General features: G+C 38.1%; 1 protein-coding gene across 4 annotated transcripts in view; it reads left to right on the forward strand.

Annotated features, from left to right (window-relative positions):
• Positions 1-25819, forward strand: part of FNBP1L (formin binding protein 1 like) — an 82096-nt gene that overhangs the window by 33136 nt on the left and 23141 nt on the right. For 3 of the 4 annotated variants that reach the window (XM_087719259.1, XM_087719261.1, XM_087719260.1), the window contains exons 3-9: positions 4751-4804; positions 7553-7700; positions 8683-8745; positions 10516-10620; positions 12509-12637; positions 13293-13439; positions 15835-16038. In XM_087719259.1, the coding sequence (XP_087575385.1) occupies positions 4751-4804; positions 7553-7700; positions 8683-8745; positions 10516-10620; positions 12509-12637; positions 13293-13439; positions 15835-16038 (850 nt within the window). Of the gene's footprint in view, positions 1-4750; positions 4805-7552; positions 7701-8682; positions 8746-10515; positions 10621-12508; positions 12638-13292; positions 13440-15834; positions 16039-18867; positions 19027-25819 lie in introns of all 4 variants that reach the window. The other variant, XM_087719262.1, reaches the window with a different exon arrangement.

Below are 25819 nucleotides of genomic sequence, written 5' to 3' on the forward strand. Positions count from 1 at the left end.
AACGTGAATCGGCTTGCTTTCAAAGCGCTTTTTAAAGTGCCCTTTTTTCTCCGCGGTCGCTGTTGTCGCGCTGCTGATGACGTCAGCGACGCGCTTTAATCGGGCGCGCTTTAGTGGACCGCGGTTTTGTCGTGCCACGATCGTCGCAACATTCCCATGGTGTTCTGATCAAAATTTAGGTGCTTCCCAACCGGCACCTATTTACATAGTTACATAGTGGTTGCATCCGGAGGGAAGGGTGGGGGGGCATCATGTTATCACCATTTACAATAGAAACAGCCAGTTTTTGACAAGAAAAGCCATTAGGGAAATCCAAGCTTGATTAACAACTGTGTCACGGCTGCTTCACTTAATAACCAAGAAAGAAACCACTCAACTCCATTTTGCAGAATTAAGAGTACTTTTACCGATTATAAGTAAATAGAAGCTAAGCAAAGCTGGATCTGAGCAAAAGCGCGCGAAAGCATTAGATATCAATACATAACCCATTCCCCTCCCCTTGGTGACCCCAGTCCATATATCCAATCGTATGTCTCCACAGTTATCAGGTGGGAGGCATCTTCAAAAGTCATCATCAGGTTGGTATGCCGGACAGTTGGCCTTGGCGGGAAACTCCCCTCCTTCCACATGCGCAAACGAACGGTGAGAACAACTCCCAATTAACGGTCCTCCTGTACAGAATATTTCCCTCCCTCCCCGTTTCAATGGCAGCCGAAAAGCAAGCAGCAAAACAGAGGCTGACAAACTGTTTGAATCAAGGAGAGAACCAGCCCAGAACAAAGAATAAATTTCCTGACAGTCATCAGTGGAATGGCTTGCCTCCAGAAATTGTGGATGCTCCAAAACTGGGAGTTTTTAAGAAGAACTTGGAGAGCCATTTGTCTGAAATGATAATAGGGTTTTCTGCCTGAGGAGTGGGTTGGATTGGAGGACCCCAAGGTCCTTTCCAACTCTTGTTATTCTGTTATTCTGATACCCTTAATAACTCACAAAAAGGTTGTAAAATCAGGCAAAAAAGGTTGCGCCACTCATTCAACCGCCTTGCTTAGTATTGGAAGTTCTGGTCCAAATTGGGGTTTGCAAAAGTTGAGGAATATTGGACTCGATTTTGAAGATGAAGGAAGTTCTTTCAATAATCCTGTTGAGTTAGAAACTGTATAATTTGTGCGTAGCCAAATGAAGTTTTAGTTACCCAAATTACTATCTTTAGAAAGTTTGGCAAGATATCTAGATACCTTACTACCATGAATTCTAAATTGAAAGCAAATGTGGTTTCTTGTTACTCAAGTATTTTTTTTCTTTAATTGAAACTGAAAACATAAGAGGTTGATTGTGATCCAAATGTAGATGTGGCAGACTTTCATTCAACAGTTGTGCAAATGAATTCATATTCTAAAGAGATTCATGCTGAAAAAGTTAATTGCTCCCAGAATGAAATGATTTTTTCCATAAAACTGCAAATTGTCAACAATAGTACTAAGTGCTTTTCTCTAAATATTCCAGAGAAAGAAACTTTTAAAAATGGTATTCTGTCTTTGGTTACTGTGTACCACTAAGGTATGCAAAATATTTCAATTTAAACCATTTTGAATTCAGATCATTTTAAACCCATTTAAAACATGTTCAGAAATGTTTTGAGTTGGAAGTAAAATTGTTATGAGTGCAAAATCATTTCCAAAATGCCTAAAACCTTTTGCAAAGTTTCATACTCAAAATGGCTTAAAATGAAATGTTTTGCATATCTCCTCTATCTGCTTATGGAATAATATTTTACTTACCTGTGCAACTTGATTAAAATGCAATATAATAATAAAAGTGTGTTGAAATAGAAGACCAGTATAAGTAATCTGCATTTGCAAAAGTTACAGCCTAAACCTTTTGCCACCACATCTCCCCTTAGTGTAATCTTAATTTGCCTAAAAATCCAGCTACCAAAATGAACACAAATGAACAATGTTTTCAATGTATTTCAGTTCTGGTTAGTAACTGTAATAAAAATTCTACTACAGCTCTGTTCTGTTCTGCTCTGTGCCATTCTCCCCTCCTTCTTCCCCCCCCCCTCTGCCACGCTACTTTCTATTCTCTTGTTCTGTTCTACGCCATGCCATGCCACTCTCTATTCTCAATGAAAGCAAAATAAATAAACTTTGGGAAAGGTGAATGTCAGCACTCCTTCATTGGATAATCAGGAAAGAAAACCACAAGACTCCATTGATAGAAATCAAGTGTACTTTTACTAATTATAAATGAACAGAAGCGTAGCAAAGCGAAGACTGATTATTTAGGCGCGAAAGCAAATGATATATAGAATAACCCATTCCCACCTCTTGGCATCCCAGTCACAGTCCAATCATAATTCTCCCAAATGTCAGGTGCGAGATAACTTCGAAAGGCATCACCAAGATGGAATGTCGGTGCCGTTGGCCTTGGCGGGAAACCTCCTCCGCATGCGCAGTAAGACAGGCAGCAGAAACTCCAGAATCTTCCTCCAGCACAATCAGTAGTCCCCTCCCAAATACCATGCCCCCCCTTCCCGTTTCAATGGCAGTCGAATTAGCAGCAAAGCAGAGGCTGACAGTGAATTTATTTTAACAATAAAGCTAAAAGGTTCTTCACACGTCCACTGGACTATCTGCACCTCCCCAAGGGAAGTATAACTCACGGTCTGGGAAACCCTGAGTTATATTATTCTACTATCCTCAAAACAGTGGTGCCAAAAGCAACACTATGAAAAAGATTATGAGAAATGAATGATATCTTGTAAGTACTCTATAAAATGTGGGTGAATTATCTGTGGCAGCTCTCCATTAAGGGCTCCTGTGAAAGAAGTCCATGAATTTCCTCATCGCCCTAAGAATTTTTTGACATGTGTTTAATATTATACAAGACTCATCCAGGCATTAACAAAGTCAACATATAGCAAAGTGTGCGCACCCATATACAATATATCTCAAAGGCATAGATGGAAAATGTTCATCAACATTTTCCCATGGCCTTTTGCAGTATGTAGAATGTGTGCAACATCTGTTAACCATTTTATATCAGGCATCCTTCCATGATTCCCCTTTGTGAGAAAAGTTTCTTACTGTCATCAGCGTTTCTTAATTTTGAATAATTCATTAAATCCCCTCTGCTAACTTCCCCACTTTCATTTGCTACCGATGAAGTGTGAATATTGTAGTGTTTTAAGTGCCAGGTAATTTTCTTATATCTAAAAAAACGAGAGCAGGGTTAAATTTAGATTTAGTCCAAGGAAGAATGATTTATTTTATGTTTTTAGTATATCACTTGAGGAAATGAAATAGATTTCCTGCTGTGAAATGTGAAACATATACCATTATTCCTTTGTGGGGATATTTATGAGCAGTTTGGAAACTTGAGGCCACTGGAATCTTTGGAATTTCTGCTGTATTCTTTTAATGTCAGTCTTTTGCTGCTGCTAAATCTTTAACATCTTCTGGAAAATGGCTTGTTTTGGCTGAAAAAAGGCCATATCATTACCTCTCTGGGAAAAGACATTAAAAACGCTGCTGAATTTGTAATTATAAACTAATTTGTCAGTCTGTGCATAGAAAATTCTGCTTTTTCTTTTGGCTTCGTTGTAGCATTGTGACCTTACACAGAAAGAAAATACAACAGATTGGTTCTGATCTAATATAGGTAGTCCTTGTGTGTTACGACAGCAATTGGAACTGGAATTTTAGTTGCTAAGCGAAGTGGTTGTAAAACATGACATCATGTGACCACGTTGCTTAACAATAGCAGTTCCTGTTGCTGTAAATTAAAAAAGGACCACGTGGGTCATTAAGTGAGGACATCATGTGATTGCAACATGGAACAATTACGAGACTCCAGAAGCATTTGGTTAGGTCATTGAAACTGTCCCGGGCCAGTACGTGGTTGCAAATGGCAGTCATGTGCCTGGGACCAGAGGTGGGTTCCTACCAGTTCGCACCTATTCGGTAGAACTGGTTCGTCAAATCTACCGAACCGGTTAGAAGAGGTTCCACCAGTGGACCCGGAAAGCAGGCCACACCTACAGAAGAGGTTCCACCACTGGTCCTTGGATATGATTATTCTACACTATCATGCTCATATTTATAAAACTCAGTGCCTCTGTGAAAGGTGAGGATGATTACTGCGTTTGTGGTGCAATCAGAACATTGCGTGTGTTGAAGTTGTTTTAACGCAAACCAAAGATGCCTTTTAAAAAACAAGTTTACATCATATTCTTATGCATGCCAGTGCTGTGTGTGAGGTAATTTAAGGTGGTTCTGACAAGTGTCGTCAGCATCTTCATATCCGGTCACATGGGCGGCAAGCCACTCCCATCCAGTCACATGGGTGGCAAGCCACTCCCAAAAAAGAGGCCACACCCACAGAGTAGGTTCGAACAATTTTTGAAACCCACCGCTGCCTGGGACCCTCCAACTTTTGTAATTGTGAGCCATTTGCCAAGTGCCCAAACGATGTTCATGTGATCTTGGAGATGTGTGTTGGCCACAACTTTGTAACTTTGCACTGTCATTGAATGAGAGGTTACTAAGTGAGGACTGCCTGCAATTACTCAACCGTATAATAATTTCTACTTCTTTTTATATAATTTCTTTATTTTAAGCAATGTAGTTTACACTGCATAAATAATGTATGTAATTAATCTTAACTAGTAGTCATATTTTTCTGACTGAGATGGATTATTAAGTTCACCTTGCCCTTTTTAAAAAATCCATCTCTCTCTTTCTCTTAACAGAAGTCTGGTGAAGAAATACTGTCCTAAACGTTCATCCAAAGACGAAGAACCCAGGTAGCATGAATATGAAATATATATGGATCTTGGTCTAATCCCATTATCAGAGTTGTTGGGATTTAAATGTTTAAGCCAAGTACATTTTTCATAGGATGCAATTATATATTTAAAAAGCATTATTTTACAATAAAGTAAAGATATCTGGATTAATGTGATCTCCAAATTGTGTTGTGTTCAAGACCTGATGACTTGAAAAAAGCAGCATAAGTTTATGAGGTATATATATATATATATATATATATATATATATATATATATATATATATATATATATATATATATATATATATATATATATATATATATATATATTTGAAATATTTTTTTATTGTTTGAAATAAACAAAAACACAAAAAAAGAATCATCCTTCATTACATCCTGTCGAAAGCGTTTCGATTTCTTACAAGCAGTTTTCGTGCGTTTATATCATAATTATTACATATATTTCCTTCCCATTGAATAGTACATTTTACATCAAAAATCTTCATGTATTTTACTATAAATACACCGCCATTCTCATTTAACTGAAATTATTTAAACGTGCTTTTATCTGATATCATTTGCATTCAAAAACACAACCACCCACTGGCATTCATTGACAATCCCAACAAATAGGAGGTATATTTTTAAGAAGCATTGTCTTTCTTCTTCCTTTCCTTACATTTTTCTCCATTCTTTTCCTCCATTCAGTTCTAAACCTCCCAACATTAATATCAGAATAATGTAACATATTTGACCTAACCCAAGTGTCCAAAAAGGATGCGGTGGCTCAGTGGCTAAGACACTGACCTTATCAATCAGAAAGGTCGGCAGTTCGAATCCCTAGTGCCGCATAACGGAGTGAGCTCCCATTACTTGTCCCAGCTTCTGCCAACCTAGCAGTTCAGAAGCACGTAAAAATGCAAGTAGAAAAATAGGAACCACCTTTGGTGGGAAGGTAACAGCGTTCCGTGCGCCTTCGGCATTTTATTATGCTGGCCACATGACCATGGAGACATCTTCAGACAGCTCTGGCTCTTCAGCTTTGAAACAGAGATGAGCACCGCCCACTATAGTCGGGAACGATTAGCACATATGTGCAAGGGGGAACCTTTACCTTTTATCTAAGTGTCCAAACCTTTACTATGGAGCAAACACGTTCATTCAAAGGAAACATATGAATATGATATGTCCCATTTTCCAGATGAAGCGACTCGTTTCTGCATCAAGCTTAGTTTCCCTCGTAATTTTAAATTTATTCCTAAAATCAGACTTTTCATTTCACATCCTAGTAAATGCTTCTGTTCTTGTAGGACCTTTGGGCGGTATTTTTTATTTTCTCCCTGCACAAATTCCCGCTGATCTTACAAGTTTCTCTAAGGAGAAATGGTTTTGGACTTTCTGTTTCGCGTCTTTCTTTGAGCTTCGTTTTTTTTAGATCTTCACACAACGCTAGATTTTGATGAGCTCAGTTACTTTTTGTTTTGTTGAAGAAAAGCTGTTACATAATGAAATTGATAATAATTAATACTAAAATATCTTTTTTGTTTATTTCCCTGTATTCCGCCAGGTTTACCTCATGTATAGCCTTTTATAATATTCTTAATGAGTTAAATGACTACGCAGGATAGTGTGAAGTAGTAGCAGAACACCATGCCATGTCACTCTTCTCTGTTCTGTTCTGTTCTATTCCCAATGAAAGCAAAATAAATAAACTTTGGGAAAGGTGAATTTATTTTAACAATAAAGCTAAAAGGTTCTTCACACGTCCACTGGACTATCTGCACCTCCCCAAGGGAAGTATAACTCACAGTCTGGGAAACCCTGAGTTATATTATTCTACTATCCTCAAAACAGTGGTGCCAAAAGCAACGCTAGATAAAAGATTATGACAAATGAATGATACCTTGTAAGTACTCTATAAAATGTGGGTGAATTATCTGTGGCAGCTCTCCATTAAGGGCTCCTGTGAAAGAATTCCTCATCACCCTAAGAATTTTTTGACATGTGTTTAATATTATACAAGACGCTTCCAGGCATTAACAAGGTATAGCCTTTTGTAATATTCTTAATGAATTTTACAAAATAAACTTTGAGAAAGGTGAATTTATTTTAACAATAAAGCTAAAAGGTTCTTCACACGTCCACTGGACTATCTGCACCTCCCCAAGGGAAGTATAACTCACGGTCTGGGAAACCCTAATTTATATTATTCTACTGTCCTCAAAACAGTAGTGCCAAAAGCAACACTATGGAAAAGATTATGACAAATGAATGATAGCTTGTAAGTACTCTATAAAATGTGGGTGAATTATCTGTGGCAGCTCTCCATTAAGGGCTCCTGTGAAAGAAGTCCATGAATTCCTCATCGCCCTAAGAATTTTTTGACGTGTGTTTAATATTATACAAGACACTTCCAGGCATTAACAAGGTATAGCCTTTTGTAATATTCTTAATGAGTTAAAAGACTACCCAGGACAGCATGAATAGTAGCAGAACACCATGCCATGCCACTCTTCTCTGTTCTGTTCTGTTCTATTCTCAAATTCCTGCTGATCTTACAAGTTTCTCTAAGGAGAAATGGTTTTGGACTTTCTGTTTCGTTTCTTTCTTTGAGCGTCGTTTTTTTTTAGATCTTCACGCCACGCTAGATTTTGATGAGCTCAGTTACTTTTTGTTTTGTTGAAGAAAAGCTGTTACATAATGAAATTGATAATAATTGATAACTAAAATATCTTTTTTGTTTATTTCCCTGTATTCCGCCAGGTTTACCTCATGTATAGCCTTTTATAATATTCTTAATGAGTTAAATGACTACGCAGGACAGCGTGAAGTAGTAGCAGAAGAATTGGGACATCGGGTATATGGAGAACTGATGAGATATTCCCACGAACTCAAAACAGAAAGGAAACTGGTAAAGGATGGGGATGGGAGATCCAAGTCACCGTTTTGCTGAACTATCTGTGAATGTCAGGGCAATTTAATTATTTTATCCAAAAACAGCAAAAACATAATAATTAGATCATCTCTTCTGCTTGGCCAGCTCGTATATATATATTTGTATTTGTATTTGTATTTATTTGTCTTGTATGCCGCCCACTCCCGAAGGACTCCGGGCGGCTCACAATAGACAAGGGAAGGGGAAAACTGGACAAAGACAACACTTTGAATATAGATCTTCATGTAGTCCTGCTTTATTGTATTGTAAAAACCAGCAAAAATATATCTGTTTATAAGATTATAAAATATAGTCCATTTTAATAAAGTGTTGTTTTCTGATTTCTGATGAGTATTTATTAAAATACTTGTATTCTCTCTCTCTCCCTCCCTCCTCCCTGCTCAGTGGAGCTGATTTCTTAAAACAAGCTTCTGGTCACAGCTTTAATTGTTTTCTAAGTCCTCAGCAAGTTTTTTTTTTCTAGATCTATGAGTTGTTTAGTACTTAATATATTTGATGTCTTTTAGGAATATTACATTTTTCAAAATACACTGATGCTGCTATATTTACAATGATGCTGTTATAACCCCCTCCGGTAGAGAATGTAGCAGTAAAACGTTGATATTAGTGCTCAAGGAATCCATGTAGTTATATAATCCACATCATTACATGAATTGTAGTTCCTTCCATTGCATCTCTTAAATTATTGAAGATAACTTAAGTTAAAAATGTTATCTTAAATGCTAAAGATACCATTTTTACATCTTTGAAAGAAAGAAAACAATGGATGAATGGATGTTTGCAATGCTACAATGATGGTGCTTCTGTTGTGATTTACATTCTTGTTTGGCATTCTGTTTTGCCTTTTGATTGTTATACATATCATTTTGTGAGATTAAGCTGAACAGTTTTAAAAGCAAGATGGGATTTATAAAGCATCTTGTTTATTATGTTCCAGCACCTTCAAGAGGGCCGAAAAGCACAACAGTATCTTGACATGTGTTGGAAGCAGATGGATAATGTGAGTTTTATTTTATTCCTTTTCTGGCTTCCTTAAGGTTGCATAGTTGTATGGATGACTGATGCCAAAGTGGAGACATAATGAATGAACATAGTTATCACTGAGCCATCACAATGCTTTCATTGTTCAATAGCCAAAATGGATATTTATGTTTGTTAGATCATTACAGTGTTAATTCCTCAGTCACTAATATCTGCAGAAATGTGACTTTGATAGATTTGGGGACTATATTTCAGCTGTCTCAAAATGTATTGAAATGCTGCCTAGCCTTTGGGTTCTTAAGCAGGAATTTGTTTTGGTAAACCAGAGGCTGAGTTTTATTTAAATCTTGAGAATCCTATCTTCCCTGTTAATTGATACACTTTTGAGTTACCCTGAAGATTATTTTTTATGAATTAGACTCAAAGTATTGAATACTACAGTAGTAAAATTAAAGGGTAGTTAATGGGATTACATAATGTTAAATAAAGAACTATTTCAGGCAAAAAAAAAATACTAGCTTAAGTGTAACTAAGGCTGCAGTCCTATATGTTCACTCTCCATAAATAAGAGTAATTGAATTTGGTGGGATAGTTTCAGAGTGGTTTTGCAAGAAATGCGAAATTTACAATTATTATTAAAGTCTTAAAAAATTAATATATAAATTGTCAGTTTCTGTGTCCTGCATCTTCATAATCCCAAATTACACAGTCCAAATTTCATTTTTATTCTATCAAATCACTTTTACTGGGCTCCACCCATGTCTTTCTAAAAGAATGTATTATGAAGGAGACAAGTAATGATAATGGGAAGCCTAATATTTATACAGAGCTGTTCTCTACTAGACAAACTGCTCCATAAAAATTCTTATTAATAATCTCTACCACTGATGATATACTGTACATACATGTATTTCAGATGCAGGACATTTCTATGCTACATATGAGCTTTCAAGAACGAAAATACTACTAAGCTGTTCAGATTAGTTCATGTATTCTTAATTAGTGGTGTGTGTGTGTCAGGGGTGGGTTTCTCGCCCCGTTCCAACCGGTTCGGTTGGAATGGGGCTGGCGGCGTCCTCGTGCACGCGCGCAGTGCATGCATGCGTACTAGCGTCTGTGCGATGCTCCAGCTGCTCCTGGAGGATCGCACAGGCACTGTATGCGTCCTGCGCATGCGTGGAAGCGCAGAACTCATCAAACCGGGTAAGAAACGCGGGCGGGTGGACCCTTCGGCGTTCCCGGAAGTTACTTACTTCCGGGTTCGCCGACCAACCGGTTCGTGGGGACCGCCGCGAACCGCCTGAAACCCACCCCTGGTATATGTGTGTGTGTGTGTTTGTGTGTGTGTGTAGATACATTACTCTTGTTAACCTCGTGTAATATGGGATCAGCGATAATGCTGTTCACACAGAAAAGGTTGATTATTCAGGGTTAAATTATTGTTCCTAACCTAATATTTGCATCTTAGGGGAATCAATAGCTAGCAAATGAATTAGTGCTTCCTAAAATAATGGAGAAATGTGATAACTAATAGTTAGCCTTGCTAATTTTAAAGTTCTTTTATTCCTAGCATTAGAAAATGCATGATTGAGATGGTAGAGGATGTGGGAAGTTTTAAAATATAAGAATTAAACAATTACAAAATGAAATGCTCACTGGTTAAAAGAGAATAATGTGTGCAGACTATGTTCCATTTTCATCAAAAGAGCATGGGTTTGAATTGTAATTGTGACAGTAGCGCAACCATTGCGATGTTGTATTGATTTGTAATTACGTCGTTGCATTGTAGAGCAAAAAGAAATTCGAAAGAGAGTGCAAAGAAGCAGAAAAGGCACAGCAGTGTTATGAGAGACTGGACAATGATACCAATGCCACTAAAGCAGATGTTGAAAAAGTAAGATATTGTTATTGGAAAATAATAGTTCATATGGCTATATTTGAAAATGTTAACAGTATTTATTGAAAGATCATAGTATTTGGGCCAACTAATGTGGATATCAAACTCTGTTGAATTGGCTAAGTTTCACCCATCGCATATTTTGATTTTGTTTTTCAAATTATGGTTTGAAAATTATGGTTCTGAAATGTCCTGATTGCAAAATTTCATGATATGTGAATGCTTGAAACAGCCATTTAGCAATAGCAGTTAGACTTATATACCGCTCCATAGGGCTTTCAGCCCTCTCTAAGCGGTTTGCAGAGTCAGCATATCGCCCCCCACAGTCTGGGTCCTCATTTCACCCACCTCGGAAGGATGGAAGGCTGAGTCAACCCTGAGCTGGTGAGATTTGAACAGCCGAACTGCAGATAACAGTCAGCTGAAGTGGCCTGCAGTACTGCACCCTAACCACTGCGCCACCTCGAAAGAGAAGTTTCCACACGTATGACTGGACCTTCTGTGAAATGTCACGGACAAAACATTTTAAAATGCAACTTTTATAGGCCTGTGCTTGAGCCACTCTTGAGCTTTCTTGTGTTTATAAATCCAAAGCAGTAAAATGTGACTTGGGCCAATATTTCAAATGAAGATTGAAAGCCATAATTAGTCTTTTGAATATTTATCTAAACCAGCTTGCTGTTTCGGATTTTCACAGCAGCCCATTGCTTAATCATATCCCTTAAACTTCCTTACTTAACTATTTTTTTAATATTTAATTTTATTTTAAATATAAAAACATTATGGATAACACTCAAGATAAAGGCTTCAAAATACTAAATGAAAAATAATGTTAAGAAACTATATGCAGTGTCTTATTTGCTCATATAGTCTTGTATAGTTTGTTACCTCTTGTGTGACATGCCTGTAATGTTCGTTTTATACATTGATGTACAGTGTTTCTCATTAGACTTACAGTACATGATTTTTAATAACATTTATTCTTATTAAAGTCTTCTCAAAGACAACTATTTTGCCTTACAAAATAGTTTACAACGGGAGTTAGCTTCTGTTGTAGGAACATGCTTTTCTGCTTCTGTTGGTTGAGAGTTTTCCCTTTTTTTTTGTCATTTATCCACAGAGAGATACAAAATTAATATTTTTCTGACCATTTTCTCTTCAAACTAGTAGATTTGTGCCAGGATGTTTCCTTGGTAAGTTAGCATAAGCTCCTGCAGATGGACAGAGCGGAGCAGTTAATAAACAATTCATTATTAACACTTAACTTTGCTCTTTTCGTACTTGCATTACAATATTGCATGTAAGCACATAATGAGCAAAACCTGTGTTAAAACATCACAATATATTTATATTTATCATTTTGATGACATTTTGGCTTACTGCAAGGTAGTGCAGGTGGCGCAGTGGTTAAATGCAGCACTGCAGGCTACTTCAGCTGACTGTTCAAATCTTACCGGCTCAGGGTTGAACTCAGCCTTCCATCCTTCCGAGGTGGGTAAAATGAGGACCCGGATTGTTGTTGGGGGCGATATGCTGACTCTGTAAACCGCTTAGAGAGGGCTGAAAGCCCTATGAAGTGGTATATAAGTCTTAACTGCTATTGCTATTGCTGTTTAGTTTCCTTTGTAAGTGCATTTGTTGAAAGTAACACCAAAACAATGGCATAATTTAAAACAACTGACTATCAGTTAAAATCAAAAGCTTTTTTTAAATAGGGGTTGACTTCATAGTTGAGAAACAGTTTCTATAATTTACAAATGTTAATGAGAGGATATGTTGGACAGAAAGACCAACACTGGGAATTAAAGATAATGAGCGTGCTCTTAAGTAAGAGTTTCTTTTAAAAATAATTTAAAGCCGTTACTGATCTGTCCCCGTTTTTTAGGCAAAGCAGCAACTAAACCTACGTACACACATGGCTGATGAAAATAAAAATGAATATGCTGCACAGCTCCAAAATTTCAATGGTGAACAGCACAAGCATTTCTATATTGTCATTCCTCAAATATATAAGGTAAGTGTCAGGATTCCGAGTAACCCCTCCAACAGACTGCCAGTATGTTTTCATCTAAATGAATTTGGTCACTGAAGAGTGTGAAGGTAAATTTCTACAATTTACTATTTATTTTTCTAGATTCTGTTGACTTAAATGTAATTACTATTGCAATTACTATTTAGTTTTAAATATAGGATATAATTCTAAAAGTGAAGAATGCCCATCCACCTTAGTGTTATTTGTGAGATTTGAAATGTTTTGGAAACCAGCAAACTAACTTGTTTACTATGGCATAAACGTTTACAGTAGCAGAGTTTATTTTGTAATAAAAGTTTTAGTCTGTAAGTTATTCTTTATTGTTTTTATTACCACAGTCTTCGGTTGCATGTGGGATACAAATCAAAACTTAAATTATAGATGGCTGTAGTTAATACTTGCCAATTCTAATTGATTTCAGAAGGCATTAGCTGTGAACATCATTTGTAGAAATGAGCAAAGTTGGGTTAAATAATGATCCACTAATAATACATTTATTATTATTTAGTATATTTAGTTCATTAACGTTTCATTATAACACCACAAATTGTACAAATGATAATTATAGGGAGGACAATGTTCCACTCTATTTTGGAATGTTACTATAAAGATGTTCAGACTCTCCTTTATTACTTAGCACCTTCAAGAAATGGATGAGCGACGAACCATCAAACTTAGTGAATGTTATAAAGGATTTGCAGATTCTGAGCGGAAAGTTATTCCAATAGTCTCAAAATGTTTAGAAGGAATGATCGCTGCAGCCAAGTCAGTCGATGATCGCAGAGTAAGTTAAATTTGTTCTACATAATTCAATGCTAGTATTAAGCACATTGCTATGGAAGTAAATCTAGTCTTGCAGATTACAATCACATTCTACCGTAACTAGACTAGAGCCTATGAGCCGAGGTGGCGCAGTGGTTAGGGTGCAGTACTGCAGGCCACTTCAGCTGACTGCTATCTGCAGTTTGGCGGTTCTAATCTCAGTGGCTCAAGGTTGACTCAGCCTTCCATCCTTCCGAGGTGGGTAAAATGAGGACCCGGATTGTTGGGGGCAATATGCTGACTCTGTAAACCGCTTAGAGAGGGCTGAAAGCCCTATGAAGCGGTATATAAGTCTAACTGCTATTGCTATTGCTATGCTGGTCAAGCTTACTCAACGCAGCTTAGGTCCCCTAAAGCAAAATATAGTCAGTCCTATATGTTTTTTTCCATGAAATTAATAACTCTCCTCTCTCTCTCTTCCCAACATTTTTGTTGATGTAAGAAGTGGCAGAAAGTGGAACTCATTGTATTGCAGCCAGTTAGCATGTTTCATATATAGCATTTCATTTTTATGTCTCTAAGCACTGTGGCTATTTAATATTGCCTGTTTGAAAAAGAAAACCAGCCTTAATATTTTAACTTATCCCAAAAAGGAGAATATTAAACCTGGGTGCCAATCAATGCATAATTTTTAATCTTGTAGAACTTGATTTTAAGTGTACAACTATAATTTCCTTAAGAATGTTGCTAGCAATTGAGCCTGAATGATTAATGCAGTGTTTCTCAACCTTGGCAACTTGAAGATGTCTGGACTTCAACATTCGCTGGCTGGGGAATTCTGGGAGTTGAAGTCCAGACATCTTCAAGTTGCCAAGGATGAGAAACACTGCATTAATGTGTGTATTCACTATGTCAAAATTAGAATAGGCTGATTTCAAGAAATGCAAGGAAACCTATTAAGACAGGAGTTGCAGTATTTGGCATCCCTGATTCTGCATTCTGTGTTTGTTAGAGATGGCTTCAAATGGTGATAAGATGCTAAGAAACTGCTTCCTGCCTCTTCCTACATCCATTATATTCCAAATGGAATTTCTTGTGTTCAGTACTTGATGAAAATGAAACTGTCTGTATCTTGGGAATCAATGCATTTCTTGGATAAATTCTATGTTAACAGTTCCAATATAATGATAAAAGAAAAGGAAAGATAGGATATCTGCATTTTGTTTTCTCTACAATAAATGCTTACCCTTCAAAACAGAGACCCTGAAAAATAAGGATGTAAACTAATTTACATTAATTGCTGGTAATATAATGGACAGAAGGAATAATCTTGAGATGCAGGAGGAAGAGCTGCAACTTAGACAGTGGTCAGTTAAATAAAATCTGAATCCAAACCAGAAATGTGTTTTGAGGAATCATCTCAGAATTGATCCTTACTAGTTCTCTGGAACATAAAGTTAATGGGGGGATTTCAGATTTGCAAGATTCTGTTGCTGTAACCTTAACAATAAAAGTGTTCATGATTTTGGTTTCCTGATCTCGAGGATCTTGAAGGGCTGATTGGTTTAGGTTTACATTTATTTGATTTATATGCCGCCCTTCTCCCAAGGACTCAGAGCGGCGTACAACATTAAAAGAAACACATAATACAGAAGTTAAAAAGAAATTAAATAGGATATCCCAAACCTAATTAAAATTGACAGTGACACATTTTTTCTAAAAAAGAATTCAAATTAAAATTAACAGTAATCAATAATTTGATTTGTTTTGTTCAGGCCAGGCTGGCTTGCTGGAAAAGCCAACTTTTTAGGGCGCATCGGAAGGACAGGAGGTCGGGGATTATACGAAGCTCCGGGGGCAGCTCATTCCAGAGGGAAGGCGCTCCCACAGAGAAGGCTCTTCCCCTGGGGGTGGCTAGCCGACACTGTCTGGCCGACGGCACCCTGAGGAGGCCAACTCTGTGGGATCGCACTGGACGGTGGGCGGCTACCGGTGGCAGTAGGTGGTCTCGCAGGTATCCTGGGCCTAAGCCATGGAGCGCTTTAAAGGTCATAATTAGTACCTTGAATCGCACCCGGAAGACAACTGGCAACCAGTGCAGGCCACCTAAAAGGGGTGTAACATGGGAGTACCTGGGTGCCCCCATGACAACCCGCGCAGCCGCATTCTGGACCAGTTGAAGCTTCCGGGTGCTCTTCAAGGGCAGCCCCATGTAGAGAGCGTTACAGTAGTCCAGGCGGGAAAAGACGAGGGCATGAGTGACTGTGCACAGAGCATCCCGATCCAGAAAGGGGCGCGACTGATGTACCCAGGCGAACCTGGTAAAAAAAAAAAAATTGATTGGTAGCCGTTAAGTGCAATATTAGTTAAATGTGATATTTAAGCCAATTAACTGTGTCTTGTTTCTCCCATTAAAGGATTCTCAAATTGTAATAGACTCCTTTAAGTCTGGCTTTGAACCTCCTGGAGATTTCCCATTTGAAGATTATAGTCAACACATTTATAGAACTGTTTCTGATGGAACGATCAGTACCCCAAAACAGGAAGGAATGAAAATCGATGCAAAAACCACTGTGGGCAAGGCTAAGGGAAAACTCTGGCTCTTTGGAAAGAAACCAAAGGTAAAAAAAAAAAATCAAAACATATCCTATGCACATTCAAGATTATAATTCAGTGATTAAATGTTGCCTTTTTCAACAGAGTAATCAGATTGATTCTTGTTGACTGTGATTTTAGGGGAAAAACTGTTCATTTTCTAGCACAGTATTTCTCAACCTTGGCTACTTGAAGATGTCTGGACTTCAACTCCCAGAATTCCCCAGCCAGCATTTGCTGGCTGGGGAATTCTGGGAGTTGAAGTCCAGACATCTTCAAGTAGCCAAGGTTGAGAAACACTGTTCTAGCATGTTCCAGAGTATAAGAGCTATTATGAACTCCCATCCCTATATAATTCAACTATGGAATTCCAGCAGTTGAGTTCCAGCAATCCAAAAGCATATACTGTGACTGATTAGGATTATAGATAACTGAAATTGCCCTGTAATTTTAAAATTATTGTGTATACCACACAGTGACTTGGCCAGAAATTCCTATAGCTAATCTGAACAGTTACGGCAGCCTCTGTAGTTGTTGCTAAACTGTTAGAGCGCGCAATATTTTGCTATCCATGAGGAATTGTACTTGTTGAAATCGAAGTGTTCTGGTGGACTGAAGAGAGATTAATAAGCAAAATCGGTTTAAGGTTTTCAATATGGTTCCACCACAAATGCGCGTACGAGAAAAGCGCGTGTGACTAAAGCGCGGTGACAAAACCGCGCCGCCAAAACCGCGGAGACGAATGAGCGCTGAAGCGCGCCGACAGAAGTGCGCTGTAACATAACCCTAACCCTAAACCTAACCCTAAACCTTACCTTAACTTAAATCGCACTTCTGTCGGCGCGCTGTTGTCGGTGCGCTTTTGACATCGCGGTTTTAGCGCCGCGGTTTTGTCGGTGCGCTTTTGACGTTCACGGTTATGTCGTGCCATGTTCAATTTACATGATAAATATAGTACAATTAGGAATATAGTTTATTTAAGCCTTGTTTATCCTGGGGAAGCTTTGTTGAGGATGGATGGCTTCATGTTTATAAGATCAAACTTGGGGAAAAAGTGAATAGTGTCGAGAAGCAGCTGACCTATAGGTTCAAATGGAAGTTAGGGTTAATTGCTTTTGAAATATGAAAAACTAGCAATATTAAGTCTGTTGACCCTATAACTGTGGATATTGTTGCCATTGGGACAAGCAATGAGCATAACAATGTTTTATTTTTCTTCTTGAACTGTGGTAGATTGTATGGGAAATTTATGCAGAAAAAATTTACTTTACACCAGGTATGCCCCACCCGTGAGCTGCCTTCGGTCCTGGGCAGCTAATAATAATGCAGCCTACAATATTGTATAATTTTAACATCATTATGTGCATTTATATAAATTAACTCTATTATATATTTATATGGCGCCCAAGACAATTCCTCTTCACTCATTGCAGTCGAGGCAAGCTAAAAGGTTGGACACGCCTGCTTTAGATGAAAGCATGTAATTGTAATTTCTAACTACATGGTGTATTTCTATTAGTAGTTTAAGCCACTGGTTTCATGTATCATTAAAATGGGCATCAAAATTTGGGATAAAATAAGGCTTTACCTTCATTTTTTTCATAGCAAGAAGCAAATGTAATACACTACATCAATGTTTCTCAACCTTGGCAACTTGAAGATGTCTGGACTCCAACTCCCAGAATTCCCCACCCAGCGAATGCTCGCTGGGGAATTCTGGGAGTTGAAGTCCAGACATCTTCAAGTTGCCAAGGTTGAGAAACACTGCACTACATATATAGACAAAATTCCTATTGTATGTAGCATTTCCTTTTAGGACTGAAATTTATTGGCGTATTTTTGAGTTGGCCCAAACGGGTAGATTTCACTGTGATTTTGAAATGCTTGTAACCTCAACTTGATGTCTTCGTCATTTTGTGATGCTTTGCGATGCCTGAAATATTTTCAGTTATTTTTGTTATGATACAAGTGTTATGATGATACATTTTGATGCTGATAATTATAATGATGAAAATATACAATGATACGGGCTTGGATCCAGATCCAGTGTGCTGAAATGGAAGATATATATTTTTTTCCATTCCCTAAAGTGAATGAATTGTGCAATGGAGGCTATGTAATGTGAAAGAAGATTGCTTTCAACTGTTCCCTCTCCCCACCTCCAGTTCCACCTTTCATGCTATTTTTAAAGCCCTCCAATCTTTCGTGACCCGTCAAAACCGCGGTCCACTAAAGCGCGCCCGACGAAAGCGCGTACGTGACGTCATCAGCAGCGCGATGAAAAAAATTAAAAATAAATTAAAATTAAAATTAAATTAAAGCAAGCCGATTCACATAAAGGTAAGGGTTAGGGTTAGGGTTAGGTCAAGGGTTAGGTTTAGGGTTACGTTACGCGTTAGGGTTAGGTTAAGGGTTAGCGTTAGGTTTAGCGTTAGGTTAAGAGTAAGGGTTAGGGTTAGGGTTAGGTTAAGGGTTAGGTTTAGGGTTAGGTTTAGGGTTAGGTTTGGGGGGGTTAGGGTAAGGTTTTCACTTTAATTTTAAATGTACCGCTCACAGCGTGATGTTTTCGTCGCGCTGTGATGACGTCACGTACGCGCTTTCATCGAGCGCGCTTTAGTCCACCGCGGTTTTGTGGTGGAACCCAATCTTTATTTGTGAAAGGATAGTTATTACAGGTTTAAGAAGTAGAGGTCTTTGGTTAAAATCTTTCCTTCTATCCAGTTGTGGGAGCATTCAATTTGCAGAATTCTGTTCCTCTGGATCCAACCCATCATTTGTTTCTGTACTGAAAGGAGAAGACAGAATTGTCATCACTTTGAATGTTTGCCTTATCTCTTCCTTTCTTTCTATACCAGCCACAGTCCCCACCCCTTACCCCTAATAGTTTATACACGTCCAGTACTTCTAACGGTTCCCAGTATCCCACATTCTCCATTGAACAAATGCATTATTGCATGAATGAAATAAAGACAGGGAGGCCCAGAATACCTTCTTTCAAAAACCTCAAAAGAGGGGTAAGTTTTATGAGATTGTGTAGGTGCATGATGGCGCTATGGTGTGCTTCTATGTGGCTTTCGTAGTACCTTCCACCATCGTGAGTTTTCTTCCGGGCAGTGGTGCTTATCAACAACCATGTCGCTTAAATTTCATGTTGTGCAAAAGTTTTGCTTAGCTCCACGATGAATGTTAACATTAGAAATAGCTGACTCTGATGGCGTTACCAAGAAGATGCTGAGTGCATGTTCTCATTGTTTCCTGAGTGTACTTAATATTGGCATTAATATTAATATAGCATTGGGAACTAGAAATTGTTGGTAAGGAAAGAGAAGTGAGATAATTGGTTGGGGTTTTTTTAAAAGGCCAATTACTTTCTTGTTTGCTGAGTTTTCAGAAAAACTAGACAAAGGATGTCTAGCTTTTCTGAGGGATTTTAAAAAGTCGTTCTGACAGCTACCCATACTTAAATCAGGTGTTTATGATAAATAATTACGAGGAAAGGCAGGTATTTATTTTATAATTCTTTCATTCCAACCTTCTTCCAAGAAGCTCTGCATGACATATCTGATAGCAATTAGACTTATATAGCGCTTCATAGGGCTTTCAGCCCTCTCTAAGCGGTTTACAGAGTCAGCATATCGCCCCCCCCCCCCAGTCTGGGTCCTCATTTCACCCACCTCGGAAGGATGGAAGGCTGAGTCGACCTTGAGGTGGTGAGATTAGAACCGCTGAACTGCAGATAACAGTCAGCTGAAGTGGCCTGCAGTACTGCACCCTAACCACTGCGCCACCTCGGCTGTGATGACGTATTTCCCCTTGGCCCATTCTCTAGAAAGTCTAAGCGAGGCTGTTGGATCTGTTCCAAGATCTTTGCTTTTTTTTAATTGCTACTAATAAAAAAATGTCATCCTAATATAGTTTCTCTGCAGGCTAATTTTGCATTTTAGTAGAGACCAGTCCTTTATGATTGAACACCAATATTTTTCTGCTCTGCCCCATACATGAACGGTGGATCCAATATTTCACTATGAACTTCCCAAGTTGTGGTCTAGTCAGAAAGATGTTTTTCTACCAGGTGCCTCTCCTCAAATATTTGTTATTGTAAAGTGATTAGGCACAAGTTCAGAATTACAGGTAGTCCTCGACTTAACAACAGTTCATTTAGTGACTGTTCGAAGTTACCATGACCCGTCAAAACCGCGGAGGACAAAATCGCGCTCGCCGAAAGCGCGCATTTGACGTCATCACAGCGCGACGGAAAAAATTAAAAATTGAAATAAAATTAAAATTAAAGCAAGCTGATTCACATAAAGGTAAGGGTTAGGGTTAGGGTTAGGTTAAGGGTTAGGGTTAAGTTTAGAGCGTTAGGGTTACGTTTAGCGTTAGGTTAAGGGTTAGCGTTAGGTTTAGCGTTACGTTAACGGTTAGGTTTAGGGTTAGGTTAAGGGTTAGGGTTAGGTTTGGGGGGGTTAGGGTAAGGTTTTCGCTTTATTTTTACATTTTTCGATCACAGCGCGATGTTTTCGTCGCGCTGTGATGACGTCAAATGCGCGCTTTCGTCGAGCGCGATTTTGTCGTCCGCGGTTTTGTGGTGGAACCCGAAGTTACAACATCACAGAAAAAAGTGACTTATAACTACCACACAACCGTTGCAGCATCCCCATGGTCAGGTGATCACAGTTGGGATGCCTGACAACTGGTTCATATTTATGACGGTTGCAGTATCCGGGGAATTGCGTGAACATCTTTTGCAACCTTCTGAAAAGCAAAGTCAATGGGGAAGCCAAATTCACTTAATAACTGTACTAACTTAACAACTGCAGTGATTCACTTAACAACTGGCAACAAAGGTTGTAAAATGAGGTAAAACTCACTTAACAGTTGTCTCGTTTAGCAACATAAATTGTGGGCTCGTTTATAGTCGTAAGTGGAGGACTGCATGTATATTGACCTCCATGTTAATTTGAGTCTAGCCTTGACAGCCCATGAACTGACTCTGGTTCATAATCAGTGTATATATTTCTAAGTATATTCTGATTCTTGTATAATGAATATTAAACCCATTTTATGACACCTTGGATATCAGCAAGCGCTTTAATTTTTCATATTATTGATTGTAATAGGATATCTTAAAATGTTAGTTTCTGGGAAACATATTTTCATTTTTAAAAGAGTCTGCATTTTAATCATTCACACACACATAAAACACAACTCTCTCTTCATTTTAGTGTATAATACACATCTAAATAATATTTAAATGCAGTGTTCTTCACTCTAGGGGGTAATTTACTGTTATTTCTTGAAGGATGTGTTTGTTCAGTCATTTTATGGATTACTATTACGAGTGCAGTTCAGGAAGTGTTCTTACTAATTTATACTGACATATTCTGCAAATGGAGTTTGTTCTAAGGGAGAAGTAATTGCCAATCAGCATTTATTTTTCCATAACAAATGAACTAACATTAGATCATTTACTCTGAGAAAAATTCTTTCATATATGTAGGAATCTAATACTGAGTGTAGATAACCAGAAATGTAATGAATTCCCCCTCCCCCTATACACACACATCACAGAGGAATCACAGGTCCGCGACTAAAAAGCTGTTTGATTATTTTCATCTAATTTCCATGTATTTTGGTGTGCTGAAAAAACATAAAATATTGAAAAAGCTTCTCGACGTCATGATTTGCCACAACATGCAAAATTGTCTTCAAATTTATCATTTTTTTAAAAAATTTTGGTATTTTTTTATATTATGGGTTTTTAACCAAATTTAAAGCCCAAATTACTATTAATTAATTCACATAAGTGCATTTAAGATATAAGATGCCAAAAAACCTTTAAAGGGTTTGTCCGAATTATGTAAAAAAAAAACCATAGCACTGTAAATCTGATGGTCAGCAATATATACATAAGCTAAGCAAGTTTTAAGTCTGTGCTTTTAATGGTAGAAGGGGTTAATCTTTCCTGAAGAATCCAGTGGGAGGGAGACACAGGACAGATAGCAGCATCTCCGGTCAGTGCAGGGGGTGTGGCCAGCACTGTGACATCTCGTGTACAGAAACAGAGCTGCTCTCTCCTGCATGCCACACTTGTGCACGAATCATCATCAGGTTCTTGGTTCTAGGCTGTTCACACTTTTTCATCACAATTCATGTTAGCTCATCATTCTTCAACCGTTATGTTATGGCTCCACGAAAGTGTATTAATCCGCCAGACAGTTTCTGTTTCATCTGTGGTGAATATACAGTGTTGAAGCAACAGCAGAATATTACAGACCTTGTGAAAAAAGTATACTTTGCACACTTTGGACTAAAAATTGGAGATCAAGATAAAGTTTGGGCGCCTCATAAAGTGTGCAAACGGTGTATTGAGGACCTCCGAAACGGGTTCAAGGGTAAGAAAAAATATTTCCGTTACGGGATTCCTATGGTATGGCGAGAGCAAAATAACCATAGTGATGACTGTTACTTTTGTTCATGCAATGCGATGCGAGGTTTAATTCCAAATGGAAGCATTCCATTTCACACCCCAATCTTCACTCAGCAATTTGTCCCATTCCCCATGGCACAGATATACCAGTACCCAAGCCCCCTGCTACCTTGGAAGAGATACCTAGCTCCGATGAAGGTGAAGTCATATCTTAACCAGATGACGAATCAAGTTCTGACTTTGAAAATGATACAAGACCAAAATTGTTTTCTCAGGAGGAGATGAAAGATTTGGTAAGAAGTTTGAATCTTCCCAAAGATGCCACTGAGTTACTCGGATCAAGGCTGAAAAGCAGAAATTTATTGTTGTCAGGAGTGTTATCTTTATGGTTCAGACATCGTAAAAAGGAGTTCGTTCCTTACTTCGCCCAGGAAGACAAGTTGGTTTATTGCATCGATGTTGAAGGTCTGATGGGTCAATTTAAAATCCAATATGATTCAGAGCAATGGCGTCTTTTTATAGATTCTTCAAAAAGAAGTCTCAAAGCAGTTTTACTCCACAACGGTTTTTACCCTTCCATACCTGTAGGTCATTCCGTACACTTGAAGGAAATCTATGAGAACTTGGAATTGGTTCTTCGTAAACTTAAATATGAAGACCATGGTTGGCAAGTGTGTGGGGACTTGAAGGTCTTGTGCATGCTGCTCGGGCAACAAGCTGTGTATACCAAACACCCTTGTTTTCTGTGTCTATGGGACAGTCGAGACCGACAAAATCACTGGATCAAGAAGAGTTGGCAGCCGAGGGTGCTAAAGTTGGTGAAAAAAATGTCCTCCGAGAAACTTTGGTACCTTCCCATAAAGTTCTACCACCTCTCCACATAAAATTGGGATTGATGAAGCAATTCGTAAAATCACTTCCAAGAGATGGAGAATGCTTCAAGTACTTGGTCACCAAGTTTCCATGCCTGTCGGAGGCAAAATTGAAGGAAGGTGTGTTCGTCGGACCAGACATTACAAGGCTTATAGTTGATCAAGAGTTTGTCAATACCATGACGGATCCTCAAAAAGAAGGGTGGATTGCATTTAAAGAAGTCGTACATAAATTTTTAGGCAATAACAAAGATCCTCACTACAAAAAGATCGTCGGAAGAATGCTGAAAGCATTTCAAGCTTTAGGTTGCCTGATGAGTTTGAAAGTGCATTTCCTCCAGTCCCACCTTGACTACTTTCCTGAAAATTTGGGAGCCGTGAGTGAGGAACAAGGTGAACGATTCCACCAAGACATTAAAGAGATGGAAAGGAGATACCAGGGAAAATGGAGCATTACAATGATGGCAGACTACTGTTGGATGCTTCAGAGAGACATTCCAGATGCTACTCACAAGCGTAAATGCACCAAGAGGAGCCTCACAAGGAAGAGGAATCGAGTTTAGTGTGTGTAGGTGATCTCATTTCAGTTCAAAAAAGGATTTTCATGAAAATATTGTAATAAAACTTTAATTTTATAAGTCTATTTCCATTTATTTTGAGGTATTGCCTTATTTGACATAGTTACCTAAATTGTCAGGAAACGTGATGTCCTATGACAAAATGGAGGTCATTTTCGGATTCAGCGCACCAAAAAACATAAGGATTATGTGGAATAACCAAAACAGCTCTTGAAAAATGTTTTTTGCAGACCTGTGATAACACTATATACTTATAGTTGGTCTTGAGAGAAACAGTTCAGAGTCCAAAGATATAACCAGTTCTAGTTAATTATTAGATAGGTTCTCATTGTAGTGAATTAGTTTGGTCTTTTTTTTCTCTCTCTTTTGGCTATGGATTTCTTATAATTTCCTTGTCTTAAATTAGAACACAATGATGTAGTCATTTTTCCATTCAGCATCTGGTTTTAATCTATAATTCTTGCTCTTTATCCTAAAAAAAATTGCCAATTTTGAACCAAAAAAACCTTGTTCATTCATTTAGAACAAATTATGTGATTAGGCTTCATTAAAAACGTATCTTTGGATTATAATTTTGTTATTCTTCCACACTTTTAAGTTTTTCAGATAAGTTAGATTTTATAAGGAAAGAAAAAAGAAATTTGGCAAGAGTTCTCATGTCTGGTTGGAATTAAGGAAGTTGAGAGATAATAAAACATTTCTTAGGCTTCCTTTATATCTTTGAAACTTAGCTAGATTCTGCACTCACATTACATCTAATCCTTATATTTTTTTAATCATAGCCATATACCAGCATTCTGAGAAAAAAAAATTCCCTTAGCATAATAATTACTGCAGTAAGAGAAACTTATCTTTCATAAGTTTGTAAATCATTAAAAATCACAATCTACAATCTCTCCTTTCTCTTAACTTAATCATGGTGGCTCTGTTGAGAAGATTGATGAATTTAACTCCTATTTGAAAAAATGATGGCTGCCAAATTTAATAAAATTTAATTTAATAATACTGTCAAGAGTTCTCCAGATGCAACATTAGTCTTGAGCATATTTATTTATTTATTTATTTATGTATTTATTTATTTAATAAGCTGCCTGACTCACTATTGCAAGTGAAAGGGTCAATCTCTGTAAGAACATTGCCTTTCATTATCGCGGCTAGAATCTAATCTCCCATACTGATTGGAAAATGGTAATGATTTGTGTTATATATAAAAAAAGGAAATATATACAGTCCCATATCATAGCTTAGGAAGGGTTTGTTCATGCCAAATAGGCCATATCTAAGGGGCTAGCACAAAGAGGGAGTCAACCTATTCTCCAAAACACCTGAAGGTGAGACAAAAAGCAATGGATGGAAACTCACAGTGACGTGCGGTGAGCTTTATGGCTGGTGAGGCAGCAATGTTTTTTAAACTTGTGGACTTCAACTCCCAGAATTCCACAGCCAGGCATGCTCAGTTCTGATTTAAAGCGACAGCGTTTGTTTTTCTCCTTTGCTAAATAAGTTTCTTTCTTTCTTTTTCTTCTCCCTTCCCCTCCTTCCTCCCTCTTTCCTTCCCTCATCCCTCTCTCAAACACACACACACACACACACACACACACACACACACACACAAAGTTGCACCAGTAGACGAGGCACATCGTTCTCCTGCTGCCTCCTGTAGAGGGCGCTTTTTTAGGGGCTTTTCTAAACAGTTAAGCACTAAGCAGAGTCATCCACGGTGACTCTGGCAGCAACTAGCTCAGCCTGACCTCAGCTCTTGCCTTTTTCCTTTCACATTTTTTTTTATTTTCATGATGACAGTGGTGAGGCTCTGCCTCCCCTGCCTCCCCTGACTGCACATCCCTGGAAACTCATCAAGGAGAAAAACAAACTAGAACTAAAGAAAAATTTCCTGACAGTTAGAACAATTAACCAGTGGAACAAC

This window comes from Thamnophis sirtalis, unplaced genomic scaffold (assembly GCF_051295495.1).
Source record: "Thamnophis sirtalis isolate CommonGarterSnake01/CBP01778 unplaced genomic scaffold, rThaSir2_p1.2 scaffold_7, whole genome shotgun sequence".
Classification (NCBI taxonomy): domain Eukaryota; kingdom Metazoa; phylum Chordata; class Lepidosauria; order Squamata; family Natricidae; genus Thamnophis; species Thamnophis sirtalis.